This window comes from Phoca vitulina, unplaced genomic scaffold (assembly GCF_004348235.1).
Source record: "Phoca vitulina isolate PV1807 unplaced genomic scaffold, GSC_HSeal_1.0 scaffold10, whole genome shotgun sequence".
In the NCBI taxonomy this organism is placed as follows: domain Eukaryota; kingdom Metazoa; phylum Chordata; class Mammalia; order Carnivora; family Phocidae; genus Phoca; species Phoca vitulina.
Window position 1 is genome coordinate 26,007,934 of NW_022589713.1, and position 17,101 is coordinate 26,025,034.

At 40.8% G+C, this 17,101-nt stretch overlaps 1 protein-coding gene across 1 annotated transcript in view; it reads right to left on the reverse strand.

Annotated features, from left to right (window-relative positions):
• LOC116635239 (collagen alpha-4(VI) chain-like) overlaps positions 1–17,101 on the reverse strand; it is a 94,667-nt gene that overhangs the window by 19,226 nt on the left and 58,340 nt on the right. The window contains exons 25-32 of the mRNA XM_032409170.1: positions 15,976–16,026; positions 7,780–7,815; positions 7,613–7,675; positions 6,102–6,164; positions 4,883–4,918; positions 3,871–3,907; positions 1,015–1,026; positions 433–926 (exon numbers count right to left, since the gene is read on the reverse strand). Of these exons, the coding sequence (XP_032265061.1) occupies positions 433–926; positions 1,015–1,026; positions 3,871–3,907; positions 4,883–4,918; positions 6,102–6,164; positions 7,613–7,675; positions 7,780–7,815; positions 15,976–16,026 (792 nt within the window). The remainder of the gene's footprint in view (positions 1–432; positions 927–1,014; positions 1,027–3,870; positions 3,908–4,882; positions 4,919–6,101; positions 6,165–7,612; positions 7,676–7,779; positions 7,816–15,975; positions 16,027–17,101) is intronic.

The following is a 17,101-nucleotide window of genomic DNA, read 5'->3' on the forward strand; positions in this document are numbered from 1 at the left end:
AGACAGGAAAGGAAAGGAAAGGAAAGGAAAGGAAAGGAAAGGAAAGGAAAGGAAAGGAAAGGAAAGGAAAGGGAGTTACATTCTACAGACTCTCCTGATACAATTTAGCATAGTGGGGAAGCATAGGCTCTAAAGGCAGATAATATCAATCTGCTACTAACCACATATTTGACTTTTGATGGTATACTTAACCTCTCTAAGCCTCAGTTTTCTTATCTCTGAAATGGAGGTATACAGTAATACCCACCTCATAGAGTCTTGGGGATATTAAATAAGTGAATGTTTGTGAGGCACGTAGCACAGAAGAAGCGCTCAAGAGTGGCCAGTTGGTACTAGTAGTTAACACTAGTAGCAGAGTCCATAACGAGGTCCTTGATGGAAGGGTAAGAAGCAGGTACTAAGCCCCTGCCTCCCAGGGGCTCCCCCGCTTACCAGCAGGACATCCGGGAGGTTGTGCTCCTCTGTGAAGGTGATGATCGCAGAGGTGATGTCCAGGGCACTGAGCTCCAGAGTGGCGGTGCTGAAGGCATCCGTATGGTGAGCCCAGCCCGCCTGGAAGAACACAGCCACTTTCCTCGCGAGAAGGCCTGAGCGCACACGTTTGAATACATGTCTTGCAACAAACCTCATGGCCTCCCCAAGGTTCCTGCTGCCAGACGAGCCTTGCAGCGCGATTGTCCTGACCGCCTGCAGGAGCGCGGGCTTCCCCTTGTGGTCTGAGAAGCGAATCAGGTAGTCTGTTTTGGCGTTGTACGAAACGACGGCCACTCTGGCGCCCGTTGGGCAGTTACTCTCACTTATTTCCATCCTCATCAACAGAGATAATAGAATGTTTCTCATCCTCTCAAAATCCGACTGGGAGACGTCATTGGACATGTCCAAGGCAAAGACCACTTCGCTAGGGAACGCTGGGCATTTGGAAACACCTTAACACAACGGACACGCAGATTTAAGATTTTCTGTAATGCCTCTGAACAGGTGACATTTGAGTGAATAAGAAGATATATTACTTACCTGTTGAACAAGCTGGAAGGGAAATTGTTTTGGAGAAAAAACAAGACATTGTTAGTTTATAGTTGTCCAGTTTCCAGGTGAGTGCTTCAATATTGAAAAACCATCTCCTCTGAGAAATTCAAGCAGTGACCTTCTCTGACTCCTGCCTGAGTTTGGCAAAGACCTTGATTTGCTCCCCAATCCATTTTCCCTTTTTTCTATAGTAGTAGATCCTCAGTCTCTGGGCATATGGCTGCCTGGAAAAAAAGACTCCATTTCCCAGTGGGGGAGCTATTCTATTACATTCTGAACAATAGAATAAGAGAAATGGTTGAAACGACTTCAAAAAGATATCCATCCCCTTTCCCTTTCTTTTCCTGATGGCTGGAGCTTGGCCAACATCTTGGACCTTGAGGTGATTTGGGAAACAAAACACCCTCCCGACAATGGCAGAGCAAAAAAGAATAAAGAGCTCATGTCCCTGAATACAGTGGAGCTCCATATCAACCCCAGACTGGCCACTTCCTGGCTTTGATCTGAGAAATACCTTTGTGTCATTGCTATTGAGCACTGAGGTCATGCTGTATTGAACTTAAACTTAACTAATTCACTGAGCTATTCTGAAACTATACATATATACACACACACACATATACATATACACACACATCTAAAACTGTATATAATATACAATATATATCATATACTATATATTATGTATAAGTGTGTGTGCACATGTAATATATTTTTATGGAAAATATCAGAAAACAAAAAATTAAAATTATCCTTAATTCATAATGTCTATGTATGTATTTGTATAAATTTAATTTGTTATTTTATTTTATAAAAACTTGGACCTTAGTATATGTCTTATTCTGAATCTTTTTTTTACTTAGCATATGATAAACATGTATTCTTTCTTTTTTTAATTTTATTTTATTATGTTATGTTAATCACCATACATCATTAGTTTTTGATGTAGTGTTCCATGATTCATTGTTTGCGTATAACACCCAGTGCTCCATTCAATACGTGCCCTCTTTAATACCCATCACCAGGCTAACCCATCCACCCACCCCTCCCCTCTAGAACCCTCAGTTTGTTTATCAGAGTCCATAGTCTCTCATGGTTTGTCTCCCCCTCCGATTCCGCCCCCTTCATTTTTCCCTTCCTACTATCTTCTTTTTTTTTTTTTTAACATATAATGTATTATTTGTTTCAGAGATATAGGTCTGGGATTCATCAGTCTTACACAATGTATTCTTTTCATTAATAAATTTAGAGCAGTATCACCTAGTCCACTATAGATGTCTCATGATACTCCCACCAACATCCCTTTGTGATGAGCATGCTTGTACATGTATCTGTGCATCTCTGTCCAATTGTGGTCCTCTATAAATCTCTATAATTATGGCTTTTGATATGCAGGGTCCAATTGCTCTTCGGAAAGGTTGTACCAACTGACACTCCCACCAGCAATATGCATTTTATACATTTCCCAAATTTAGATAGAGAATTTTTTCTCATTTTAAAAATATTTCCAATTTGAGAGACAAAAAGAGTATCTCATTTTCGTTTGTATTCTTTGACTTCCTGTGAGGTCAAACGTTTTTACAGGTTTATTGGTCATTTGTATTTTTTGTTCTCTGAAGCTTCCATTCGTGTCTTTTGTCCATTTTCAATCTATGAGTTTTTTTACATTAGGTTCAACAAATATGAAATATCTGTGCTTGTGGATAAAAATGATTGAGTGGGAGCAATTGTATATATTTCGACATGACAGAATTAACAAAATTAGGTCCTTGGCTTGGGTCCATTGCTTATATTGTGTATATTTTGTTCCCCACTTTTCTCTTTACTTTTGACTTCACAGTGCTCTTCAGTATAAAGGGGTTTTAACTTTTGATATGGTCAACTCTGACATTCTTCCTTTGTGGACAAAACTACGGTATTATTTTTTGTGATTTCTAGAAAAAGGACTTCAGAATCTTCTTGAACAGCAACTGAATGGGAATGGACAGAAGATGGAGTTTGAATAAGCAGGGCTGGGTGTTTGTGGAGAGAACCCAAGCACCCAGATTAAGCACTCTGCCAAATCACTGTTCCCTCCCTATTGCTAGTGAGTGGAGAAATGTACATATGCAAATATCCAGGAATACACTGAAGACACTAAGTAAATTCCAGTCTGGGGATGTGACCAAATATTAAGATCTGATGATTTGTAATTCCATTTTTAAAACATAAATGCAAGTAAAAAAGGACACATTTCTTATTGAAGGCTCCCTGGTGATCCCTCTTGTTTAAATGGATGGGATAAAAATAACAAAGCTTTTCTTTATTTGTTTTGTGATAAGAAGCACCAAGATGCAGACATCCAGGTATGCAATTGGCATTGCCTTTCATTCCACATGATAATGGAATTTCTCTTCGCTGTTGAGACAGCATGCCTTTCAGCCACTTCATTTCTGAGACCACATTGGTGAAGATTACTTACCCAAAAGGAGACTGAGCCAAATATATTAATTTATAAGAGCCTTTCATCATGGGGCCCCTGGGTGGCTCAGCTGGTTAAGCATCTGCCTTCGGCTCAGGTTATGATCTCAGGGTCCTGGGATCGAGCCCAGTGTCAGACTTCAGCTCAGCAAGGAGTCTGCTTCTCCCTCTCTCTTGCCCCTCCCCCGGCTCGTGCTCTCTCTCTCTCTCTCTCTCAAACGAATAAATAAAATCTTTTTTAAAAAAAGAACCTTTCATGATAGACAATGGTACCTCCCAAACCTCAGTCAAATCCACAGGTGATTTATGTCCCCAGTCCACGACCATGATTCATCCCCACTTCACACCACTGGCCCCCATTTGAGCCTTTCCCAAACAACTTACGGCAGTTCTCTTGTATGATAGCAATGATTTCACAAGGCTGTTAGAAAGATGGAGAAAGAGGGAAAAGGAAAAAGTATTTAATTTGAAGCATATTCAATCTCACTCTCATGACTTAGAAATGTCAACTGGGTATTATCAGTTTCTTTCTGAAGCTTTTTAAGCTACAATAGAAAACACAAAAATTGTTACAGCAGATGAAATGATCCATAAGTTATATTTCTAGATACAGTGGATATTTAAACATATTTAAAATATATTTTATATACCATAGAGTGCTCATATTATTAGAGATAGGTAAATAAGGGGAACTCTTTTTTATTTTTTTATCTGCCTCACAAAGCAATGGCATCAAATTTGACTTTGAGGAAGTTTCAATCCAGAAATCTTGGCATAAAAGGCAAAGAAATGTCTTCAAATCCTGGATCTCTATGTCAGCAATTCCGGGAATTTTTCTTTAGAATGACTGCCAAGACATGGACCCTTCACACCCCTTTAGAATTCTGCTTTGTTCCTTTGATCTCTTCCTCGGTGTTCTGTTTATCCCTTGACACTATTACTTCTTGGTTCTCACTTGTCCCCACTTCCTTCCCTCCGCAGTAGTATTTCTGTGCTTGTGAGATGAAAAACCATCATAACTTTTCAGATTGTTTTCAGGTGTGTCATGAGACATGAAGATAGACTCTACCATATGTTGGCTTAGAAATACTTTATAAGCAACTTCTGAACTTTACAAAAAGGCATATTGTGTAGAAGTTGTAGCCTCAAAGTCTTTCCCTTCATGCCAACCAGCAGTAGTACTCAAAAACATCCAGATTGCCTCCAGGACTTCAAATATTATTCTACTCTTTTCATTGATGTAATTATGACATTTCAGAGGAAAATCTATAAACGTAAGGTACTAAAAGAATTTATAAGAGGAGAAACAAAAGAATCTTTACAGATTTCTACCTTGTGAAAGTGGAAAGCCTCATGTGCTAAAAAGAATAGGTTTAGAATTAAAATGTTCACCTACCGTCATATCTGCCAAGCCTTTGAGCCCCTTGATGCCCTGGGAAGAATAGAAATGAGTCTAAAATGTAAGATTCTGAGGTCCAATACATTATTCTCTGGAGTTGGCAAAACATTCTCAGAAAGATATCATAGTACATAGACCCCCTTCTTCCCCTACACTCCTGGCCCTGGAATTCTGGCTGACCCCTTAAGGAAGAAAGTTGGAGTGGCTAGGAGGTGTGTCTCAGACCTCAGAGTCTAGGATATCCGGGAATATGCTACATAAAGCCTCTTAGAAGATCAGGTCATCTTGAGAGCAAGCCACAGTTTAGGATCCAATTCAGGAAAAGGCCTTTCAAGATCTCAGGACCATACAGTTCTAAAGTAGACCCCAGCCATTCCCTATCCCTCCTCCTCAGGCTACCCACCACCATCCTAACTCTGCTCTAGTGCTAAACAAGTCATCCCTGGAACCCTTCAGAACAGATAGGCCTGACTGAGGTACTCTGGGAGTCTAGAGATCTTTGTTTTTATTTAGATTCTACAAGGTAGTGATTTGTCACTTCAGGCAGGTCACTATAATCTTCTCAGCCTTTGTTTTCTCATCTGTAAAATGGGGATGTGCGTCATTCTACCTTCAAATTTTTGATTCTATGACTTTGTGGCTCCTCTACAGTAAACCCTAAATGCAGTGAAACCACCAGGTTCAGCCCCTGGCTCACTCACTGTACCATCTCTCATGAAAGGACAGCCTAGCCTCATAGGACAAGGGGTGGTGCAAAATGACAATAGCCCCAAAGTCTTTCCCTTCATACCAAATGACCTCCCAGGGAATTTTAAAAATATGTGTGGACTTGCAACATTGTCAATTTAGTTCAGATTATATAAATGTCACATTTTGTTAGGATTTCCTTCTAGTGTTTGCATAAATGTTGTTGCTCATCTTGTTTACATTGATAAACTCAGTCTCCAGTGAATTTTATGTATTATATATTCAGACAGGTTTATAAATCTCCAGCCGCTCTAATATCTTCCCCATGTTCAAGTAAACAATATACATTGAATAAATATACTGTGTAAGGACTTGAAGCTAATGTCCTCAAAAGCAAATTTGGCTCATTCCCTATACAGATCTCCTAGTGCCTCCCAAATGTTCATTTCTTCATTCGGATGGCTCTTAGCAAATCCTTATTCACTTTTACACAAAGGTTGAAAATAAAAGAAAGACGAGTCCATGTTACCACTGGTCCTGGAGGGCCTTGGTCACCTGGAGTTCCAATAAGTCCAGGAAAGCCAGCATTACCCTAAAAATAGCCAAACCAAAGGAATAAGCTTCTCCTCTTGAATACAACTCAATTAAAACCATCAGACCCAGTTTGAGATACTAAGTTGTCATTATTTCTAAGATCCAATGAGTCTGCTATGGACCGTTTAGTTTATGAACTGTATCAATGGAGTGAGACACCAACGGTAGAAAGGGAGGCAGTCTCCTTCGGGAGCCATCTAAATCGCCCCCTACAGACCTAAGCCCAGCCAACATGTGGACATACACACAGACACACACTTCCAAACCCAGCCTTAAAGGATGACTCAATACTCAGTTTAGACTCCAGGTCATATAGCTAAAAGAATAGGAAATATACATTGAGAGCCTGACATCAAGAGAAAGGAAAATTTCTTTCACCACCTTGTGGTCTTTAGAGTCTGAGAAAAGGTGTATGCTGACCACGGCTCACTGCTTGTCTTATAGGTATTTGAACTGACATGGCATTATCTGCATGTAACTGATGCTTTGTCCTTTTTTATTTGAAACCAGAGACATAAGTTTAGCTGAGCAGGGCAATATTAGCCAGCAGCAAACCAAGTTAGGCATAGATCAATTTTTTTCTTTATGTCCTTGCCAATGTATGAAAATACCAATTATTAAGTGCCCCTAGATAATAAATATTCTCTTTCCTCTTTTCTTTTTTTTATTTAAATTTTTTTATTGTTATGTTAATCCCCATACATTACATCATTAGTTTTAGATATAGTGTTCCATGATTTATTGTTTGTGCATAACACCCAGTACTCCATGCAGAACGTGCCCTCCTCAATACCCATCACCAGGCTAACCCATCTTTCCTCTTTTCTGCACTGAACATAGTCCATGTCTTTTTCCCAGAAGGCTTTGCTCTCTAATGTCTATCTGATAAAAACTATCAAGGTTTTAGATATCCACAGGCTCTTTCGGAAAAGAGCTGCCAGTGATTGCAGCTTTTCGAGATTGAATCTTTGGAACCTGAGGGAATGGATTTTTAATGGTGGACTCTACAAAGCACAATGAAAACATGGCTCAACGTCCACCAGGATGGCAGCCACATTCCTGAGAGTCTAGTCCTAAATTAGCTAAGAGAAAGTTAAGGCTTGAAAAAATCTTACAGAAATAGCAATGTTTGCTCTGCAGCTAAAACAATACCCTTCCAAATGATATCCAGACTTACCATAGATATTGATATTGTGTGACTGAAACTCCAACTTGGATTTTCTGTTATTACGCTTTGATGAGCTGCATTTGCATTCACAAGATCAATGAGAGTGGTATTAAGGGAGGGGGGGCGTGGTGGGGATGGCCTGAGAAAGGTGTCGAATGTTTACTGACTGAGGAGAAGAGCTTCCTGCTGAGAAGTCCATTAACCCAATAGAAATGCTCCTGTGAGTAGTGTCATGATGTGTACCTCTATAGATCTTGGGAAATTCCTTTAATTCTTACCCTCCTTCCTCTGATTCCCTTTGCCCCCTTCTCTCCTCGGTGGCCCCGATCACCATCTTCTCCCTTAAGAGAATCAAAAGCAAAACCTTGAGTTTGAAGAAAAATGACTACAAACAAATGACCCATGCTGCATACCAGCTGCCAGACCCAGAAAGATAAATTCTTACTTGTGCACCAGGAGAGCCAGGAAATCCAAGTTCACCCTAGTGTCGGAAATGAGATAAAGTTCTGTTTAATGTCATGAGATTAAGTCTTTCTTTGACATTCCTCAGGGAAAAAGAAGAAACAACTATAATTTTGAGAAAACAGACTCAAAACAGGTGCCAGGAAAAACAGCTATAGCAATACTTGTTATCTTGAGCTACTCCCAAATGGCCATATTTTATTTCTATAATTCAATGTGAAACAACTTGCAAATGATTTTTACCAATTCTTCCCCTTCCTTCTTTGCCAGAGAGGAAGGGAACAATGGGACTATGTATTACATATTGTGTAATGGAACTTCCTTCTTAAGCATTTTTATCTAGTGGTCTAAATAACCAGAGGTCTGATCCAACGGAAACCAAAGGAAGGGGTACCAAATTGACTGCTGGAAAGCAGGTGCTCGTTGTCAGATCAAAGCACACTATAAAGCAACTGTTCATTCAACAAATATTTAGTTAGCACCTACTACATGCCAGGCACTTTTCTAGGCACTGGGAATTGAGCAGTGAACAGAACAAAGACCCTGCTATCATGGAACTTACCCGCTAGCAAAGAAAAAATGTATGTCAGGGAGAGATAAATGCTATTCTAGAAAGGGGATTAAGGGATAAAGAATGACATAGATAGGTTTGGGAAGGGGGTAACTATTTTATATAAGGTGGTCAGACAAAGCTTTTTGGTAATGGCAGCATTTGGGCAAAGACCAGCATAACTTGAGGAAGCCAGCCAAACACGTATCTGGGAGAGAGCATTTCAAGCAGAAGGATGAGTGTGTGAAGAACCCTGAGGCAAGAATATGAATGTGTGCTGTGTTTGAGGAACCCTGGAGCAGAATGGCAGGAGGGGAGCAGGAGGAGATGATGTCAGGGAGTTCACAGAGGGACCAGATTGTATAGAGTCTTGTAGGCCATGTTAACAGGGGGGCTAATTCTGAATTAAATCAGGAGCTGAAGCTGGGCCTTGAGTAAAGGAAATGACGTGATCTGATTATTCATTTAAAAGATGGGTCTGGGGGTGCCTGACTGGCTCAGTCAGTAGAGCACGTGACTCTTGTTCTCAGGGTTGCAAGTTCGAGCCCCATGTTGGGTATACAGATTACTTGAAAATAAAATCTTAATAAAATAAAATGAAATAAAATAAAATAGCACTCTGGCTGCTGTTCAGAGGACTAACTAGATGAGGCAAGAGTGGAAGCAAGGATGCCAGTTAGATGGCTTGGCCCAGAGAGTGGCAGCGGCAGAGGTGAGAAGTGATGAAATGCTGGATGTACTTGGAATGTAGACTCACAGTATTTGTTGATGGGGAAATATAGTAGGTGAGAGACAGACATTTATTAAAGAAGCAGCAAGTGTCTGCCTTGAGCAACTGGCAGATGGGAGGCTCCACTCCCTGAGATGGGGAAGGCTAGAGGAGGGGCAGGCTGTCAGGGCAGTCAGTTTTGACTGACTGGATATTTGATGATATTAAAAGATTATTGTTAATTCTTAGGTTGATAATGGTATTATGGTTTAAATATTTATAAAGAATCTTTTAGAGATACAACTTGAAATATCTATTCATGGAATATATGATATCTGGGATTGCTTCAAAATAATTGGGAGAAGGATACATGTATGGTGGAGTACATATAAAACAATATAAAACTGGCCAAGGGTTTTTCATTGTTTGAGCTAGGTGATGGGTACATGGGGAGAGGTGTCATTATATTAGTCTCTCCACTTGTACATATGTTTGAATTTTTCCATAATCAAAGGTTAACAAACAAAAGAAGAAGAAAAAGGAAGGAGAAGGAGGAGGGGGACAGAGGAGGAGAGGGAGAAGAAGGAGAAAGAGGAGGAGGTGGAAGAGGAGAAAAAGGAGGGGGAGGAGGAGGAGAAGGTTGTTTTGGGACACGCCAATTTTAAAGTGGAAACATGTTTAGAGTTTAAGAGATTGGTCCAAGCTGGAGAAGTACACTGGAGATCACGTGGTGATGATACTTGATGCCATGGAACTGGATAAGGTCACCTGAGAAGTAAGTAAAGAGGGGAATAACAGAAGTATAAGGATAGAGTCCTGAGTCTTCTAATATTTAGAGGTCAAGAACATTCAAAAGAAACTGAGAATAAGGAGCCAGCAAAAAACAGGGAAGTGCTGTGTTCTGGAAGATGAGAGAGGAAAGGTTTTAAGAACAAGCCCATGATCACCTTTGTCAAATGCTGCTGAGACTTGGGAGTATGAAGTGGGCAGAGAACAGACCACTGGATTCAGCACCATGGGTTTTACCTTGACTAAAGCAGATGTCATTGAGTGGGCAGGGCCAAGGAACGAAGGCTCAGTTGTCATCAGTTAGAGAGAACCAGAGGAAAGAAAGTGGAGTTTATCAACCTCGGCACTACTAATATTTTGGACCTGACGATTCTTCTTCGTTGTGAGGGGCTGTCCTGTGTATTATAGGATGAAAAATAGTATCTCTGGTCTCTATCCACTAGGTGCCATTTGCATCCCCTCCCCCGGCTGTGACAACCAAAACATCTCCAGACATTGCCAAGTGTCTCCTGGAGGGTAAAATCACCACTGGGTGAGAACGACAGATACAGATCTAATCTGTCAAAGAATTTTGCCAGAGAGAAAGGGAACAATGAGACTATGTAGTTAAGTGAGGGGTTTTTATTGTTTGTTTGTTTTTTATTTTTTTTTTATTTTTTTTTTAATTTTTTTTATTGTTATGTTAATCCCCATACATTACATCATTAGTTTTAGATATAGTGTTCCATGATTCATTGTTTGTGCATAACACCCAGTGCTCCATGCAGAACGTGCCCTCCTCAATACCCATCACCAGGCTAACCCATCCTCCCAACCCCCTCCCCTCTAGAACCCTCAGTTTGTTTTCAGAGTCCATCGTCTCTCATGGTTCTTCTCCCCCTCCGATTTCCCCCCCTTCATTCTTCCCCTCCTGCTACATTCTTCTTCTTCTTTTTTTCTTTCTTAACATATATTGCATTATTTGTTTCAGAGGTACAGATCTGAGATTCAACAGTCTTGCACAGTTCACAGCGCTTACCAGAACACATACCCTCCCCAGTGTCCATCACCCAGTCACCCCATACCTCCACAGCACCCCCCACTCCAGCAACCCTCAGTTTGTTTCCTGAGATTAAGAATTCCTCATATCAGTGAGGTCATATGATACATGTCTTTCTCTGTTTGACTTATTTCGCTCAGCATAATACCCTCCAGTTCCATCCACGTCGTTTCAAATGGCAAGATCTCATTCCTTTTGATGGCTGCATAATATTCCATTGTATATATATACCACATCTTCTTTATCCATTCATCTGTTGATGGACATCTTGGCTCTTTCCACAGTTTGGCTATTGTGGACATTGCTGCTATAAACATCAGGGTGCACGTAGCCTTTCGGGTCCCTACTTTTGTACCTTTGGGGTAAATACCCAGTAGTGCAATTGCTGGATCATATGGTAGCTCTATTTTCAACTTTTTGAGGAACCTCCATACTGTTTTCCAGAGTGGCTGCACCAGCTTGCATTCCCACCAACAGTGGAGGAGGGTTCCCCTTTCTCCGCATCCCCGCCAACATCTGTCATTTCCTGACTTGTTAATTTTAGCCATTCTGACTGGTGTGAGGTGGTATCTCATTGAGGTTTTGATTTGGATTTCCCTGATGCCGAGCGATATTGAACACTTTTTCATGTGTCTGTTGGCCATTTGGATGTCTTCTTTGGAAAAATGTCTGTTCATGTCTTCTGCCCATTTCTTGATTGGATTCTTTGTTCTTTTGGTGTTGAGTTTGATGAGTTCTTTATAGATTTTGGATACTAGCCCTTTATCTGATATGTCATTTGCAAATATCTTCTCCCATTCTGTCAGTTGTCTTTTGGTTTTGTTGACTGTTTCCTTTGCTTTGCAAAAGCTTTTTATCTTGATGAAGTCCCAATAGTTCATTTTTGCCCTTGCTTCCCTTGCCTTTGGCGATGTTTCTAGGAAGAAGTTGCTGCGGCTGAGGTCGAAGAGGTTGCTGCCTGTGTTCTCCTTTAGGATTTTGATGGACTCCTGTCTCACATTGAGGTCTTTCAACCATTTGGAGTCTATTTTTGTGTGTGGTGTAAGGAAATGGTCCAGTTTCATTCTTCTGCATGTGGCTGTCCAATTTTCCCAACACCATTTGTTGAAGAGACTGTCTTTTTTCCATTGGACATTCTTTCCTGCTTTGTCAAAGATGAGTTGACCATATAGTTGAGGGTCCATTTCTGGGCTCTCTATTCTGTTCCATTGATCTATGTGTCTGTTTTTGTGCCAGTACCATACTGTCTTGATGATGACAGCTTTGTAGTAGAGCTGGAAGTCTGGAATTGTGATGCCACCAGCTTTGCTTTTCTTTTTCAACATTCCTCTGGCTATGCGGGGTCTTTTCTGGTTCCATACAAATTTTAGGATTATTTGTTCCATTTCTTTGAAGAAAGTGGATGGTATTTTGATGGGGATTGCATTGAATGTGTAGATTGCTCTAGGTAGGATTGACATCTTTACAATATTTGTTCTTCCAATCCATGAGCATGGAACGTTTTTCCATTTCTTTGTGTCTTCCTCAATTTCTTTCATGAGTATTTTATAGTTTTCTGAGTACAGATCCTTTGCCTCTTTGGTTAGATTTATTCCTAGGTATCTTATGGTTTTGGGTGCAATTGTAAATGGGATCGACTCCTTAATTTCTCTTTCTTCTGACTTGTTGTTGGTGTATAGGAATGCCACTGACTTCTGTGCATTGATTTTATATCCTGCCACTTGACTGAATTCCTGTATGAGTTCTAGCAGTTTTGGGGTGGAGTCTTTGGGATTTTCCACATAAAGTATCATATCATCTGCAAAGAGTGAGAGTTTGACTTCTTCTTTGCCAATTTGGATGCCTTTGATTTCTTTTTGTTGTCTGATTGCTGTGGCTAGGACTTCCAATACTATGTTGAATAGCAGTGGTGATAGTGGACATCCCTGCCGCGTTCCTGACCTTAGGGGGAAAGCTCTCAGTTTTTCCCCATTGAGAATGATATTCGCTGTAGGTTTTTCATAGATGGCTTTTATGATATTGAGGTATGTACCCTCTATCCCTACACTCTGAAGAGTTTTGATCAAGAAAGGATGCTGTACTTTGTCAAATGCTTTTTCTGCATCTATTGAGAGGATCATGTGATTCTTGTTTTTTCTTTTGTTAATGTATTGTATCACGTTGATTGATTTGCGGATGTTGAACCAACCTTGCAGCCCAGGGATAAATCCCACTTGGTCGTGGTGAATAATCCTTTTAATGTACTGTTGGATCCTATTGGCTAGTATTTTGGTGAGAATTTTTGCATCCATGTTCATCAGGGATATTGGTCTGTAATTCTCCTTTTTGATGGGGTCTTTGTCTGGTTTTGGGATCAAGGTAATGCTGGCCTCATAAAATGAGTTTGGAAGTTTTCCTTCCATTTCTATTTTTTGGAACAGTTTCAGAAGGATAGGTATTAATTCTTCTTGAAATGTTTGGTAGAATTCCCCTGGGAAGCCATCTGGCCCTGGGCTTTTGTGTTTTGGGAGATTTTTGATGACTGCTTCTATTTCCTTAGTGGTTATAGGTCTGTTCAGGTGTTCTATTTCTTCCTGGTTCAGTTTTGGTAGTTGATACATCTCTAGGAATGCATCCATTACTTCCAGGTTATCTAATTTGTTGGCATAGAGTTGCTCATAATATGTTCTTATAATTGTTTGTATTTCTTTGGTGTTGGTTGTGATTTCTCCTCTTTCATTCATGATTTTGTTGATTTGGGTCATTTCTCTTTTCTTTTTGATAAGTCTGGCCAGGGGCTTATCAATCTTGTTAATTCTTTCAAAGAACCAGCTCCTAGTTTCGTTGATCTGTTCTACTGTTCTTTTGGTTTCTATTTCATTGATTTCTGCTCTGATCTTTATTATTTCTCTTCTCCTGCTGGGTTTAGGCTTTATTTGCTGTTCTTTCTCCAGCTCCTTTAGGTGTAGGGTTAGGTTGTGTACTTGAGACCTTTCTTGTTTCTTGAGAAAGGCTTGTATTGCTATATACTTTCCTCTTAGGACTGCCTTTGCTGTATCCCAAAGATTTTGAATAGTTGTGTTTTCATTTTCATTGGTTTCCATGAATTTTTTTAATTCTTCTTTAATTTCCTGGTTGACCCATTCATTCTTCAGTAGGATGCTCTTTAGCCTCCATGTATTTGAGTTCTTTCTGACTTTCCTCTTGTGATTGAGTTCTAGTTTCAAAGCATTGTGGTCTGAAAATAGGCAGGGGATGATCCCAATCTTCTGGTACCGGTTGAGACCTGATTTATGACCTAGGATGTGATCTATTCTGGAGAATGTTCCATTGTTTGTTTTTTAGATGGGCTATATTCCCACCTCTTTGTATACTGACAGGAATGATCTATGGAGAGGGAAGAAAATTTGATGATGAAGAAGAGAAAGGAGCCAGGACTTTAACAAAGCAAAAGGGAATGGAATCCAGTCCATGAGGGACACGATCAGTCTTAGATGAGGGCATGGACTCACATCCATAGCAGTAGGAGAGAAGGCAGGGTACAGAGGGAAGTTTGTTGGCCTACGTAGTGGTAGATGTACGTAGAGGTTCTCTGCTCATTTCTCCTATTTAACTAATGAAACAAGAAGCACAATTGTTTGCTGAAATGTGGAAGGGAAAGCAGGTCTTAGAAGTTTGAGGGAAGGGGAGAAGGTATGAAACAGTTGATTCAGAGAAGAGAGTGAACGGACGAGGGGAAGGCAGCCAGCCAGCCAATGCTGTTTAAGGTGAGGCCATTAAGGCTTGCCAGGAAAAACCCATGAAATGTGGACACAATCTGTGTGTTCCACAGTGTTAGCCACACCACAATAAGCATAGGCTGCCTTTGGATTTAGTGCAGGGCTGATAGGTGGCTTAAAATATGGACATTTGAATTCTACCCAGAATTTCCCTGCTATGCAAACTCCCCACTAGAGAAGAAAGACTTAATTTGTCAGGATGGGGATCCCATGGGCTAGCTTCTACACTCAGATCTGTGTGACCATCACATATGTGTGACCATCATAGGTGACCAGCTGTGTGACCATCAGCACATTACATCACTTCTCTGCATCTCAATTTTCTTATCTATAAATCAAAAAGGCTGAACTAGATGATCACTGAGGTCCCCATCGTTCATCACTGCACAGATATTTACTAAGAGCTTACTATGTTTTGGGCATTTATACCCATTAATTATACTCAGGGCGTTTTCCTGATCAATAAAATGGCACCAGTGCCATCAAAGGAAATAAAAGAATTGCAGGGAAGCCAGCCCAGAGTTAATTAGCTGGGCATCATTAAACATCCTACTGACTTCTTATGTTGTGAAGCAATAAGTGGTTACTTGTAGACTGAAGCACTCAGAATAACTGTAGCAACTGACATTTGATATGTTCAAAAGCTTCATGTAATTTCCATTCTTCAAAACCTCTGTCAGCAACCCATTAACTACAACATGCTAAAATACCATCTTCTTATGGGAGTAGAAATATTCAAACATACTTGAGTACCTACTCTGTGCCAGGCTAGTTCCAGCAATACAAAATTGAATAAGGTAAATCTACTGTCAAGTTCACAAACTGGAAGGTAGACATATATGTAGGGATAAATTATAATATAACCTCAATGGAAAGGGGCTACTCTAGAAATATGATCAACACACTTTAGGAACACAGAGTAGAGGACAACCAAATCTGTTCATGGAAGTCCAAGAAGGCTTCCACAAGGAAAAGTTGATATTTGAGTTGGTCTGAGAAAATGAGTAAAAATTGTGGCAAAGGAGGGAGATGGGTAAGCACATCCTAAATAGAGGCAAGAGTGTTTGCAAAGGCAAGGAGTTGGGGAAGTTCCTGGCTGGGGGGGGGACTATCTGGCACAGGCAGAAGATGAGGAAAGGAGTTTGATTTTTAAATAAGGCAGTGACAAAATCAGCTCTTGTTTTTTAAGGAGGGAACTCTGGCAGCTACAACATGTCATAAACAGCATTCAGAAACCATTTCTGGCATACCACCTGGATAATAAGTCTTAGTCTAATAAAACAAAATAAAAACTATAGTTTTTAGTTCATAATACTCTGTAAGGCAAGCCTCACCTTTTTTCCTTTTCTTCCCGGATATCCATATCCATCTGGACCTAAAAGGCCCTAAGAAAATGACACAAGATGAGTGGTAGAGTTATCCATATCAGTACTTGGTTGGTTATATTATCTGAACCCTTGGATTAATCAGCAGTGCAAGGAAGTGGTGAAAGCAGAGGGGCTTGGTAAAGGCTTATCCTATCTCACAGGATAAACACTAAGCTACCTTTATAGGGTAAGGAGAGGATAAAGGTTTAAAATTTTAAAAGACCATGGTATAAGTACTTTTTTTTTTTTCCAGTTTTTAACTCCTTCTTCAGCAAGATTCTATACCTCGGCAAGATGATACCACAGTTGTAGGAAGCCAAATCACCACACAAAATCCCCCTTGGGCTTTTCTTGCAGGATAAAGTAAGAATGGCAAAAGCTCTAGAACTTGGTAAATCTCTAGAGATAAAGACAGACTTTAGGGGCAAAATGCCAGCTCAGAGAAAGTACTTGAGAAAGTAGTCATTATTCTGCTGCTGACAGTGCAGTAATGATAATATTGGCAGACAAGTAGTACTGGTGGTGGAGGTGGTGGTGGTGGTGGTGGTGATTGGTGGTAGTGGAGGTGGTGGTAGCAGTGGTGGAGGTGACGGAGGTGACGGTGGTGGTGAAGGTGGTGACAGCGGTGGTGGTGGTAGTGGAGGTGATGGTGGTGGTAGAGGCGGTGGTGGAGGTGGTAGCGGAGGCAGTGATGGTGGAGGTGGTGGCAGCAGTGGTGGAGGTGATAGTGGTGATGGTGGTGGTGAAGGTGGTGGCAGCGGTGGTGGTGGTAGTGGAGGTGACGGTGGTGGTGAAGGTGGTGGCAGCGGTGGTGGTGGTAGTGGAGGTGATGGTGGTGGTGAAGGTGGTGGTAATGGTGGTTGTAGTGGAGGTGATGGTGGTCGCAGTGGTGGTGATGGTAATTTTGGTCACGGTGAGGGTGTTGTTGGTGGAGGCAGTGATGGTCGAGGTGGAGGTGAAGGTGATGCTAACAGTTATGAATATGTTGATACTGCTGAATCTTAGCCTCTGTACATATACACAGGGCACTTCCTATCTTAAGGAGAGAATTCAGAACCTTTTAGGTGCTTTTTGCTGAATGGACAAAAACCGC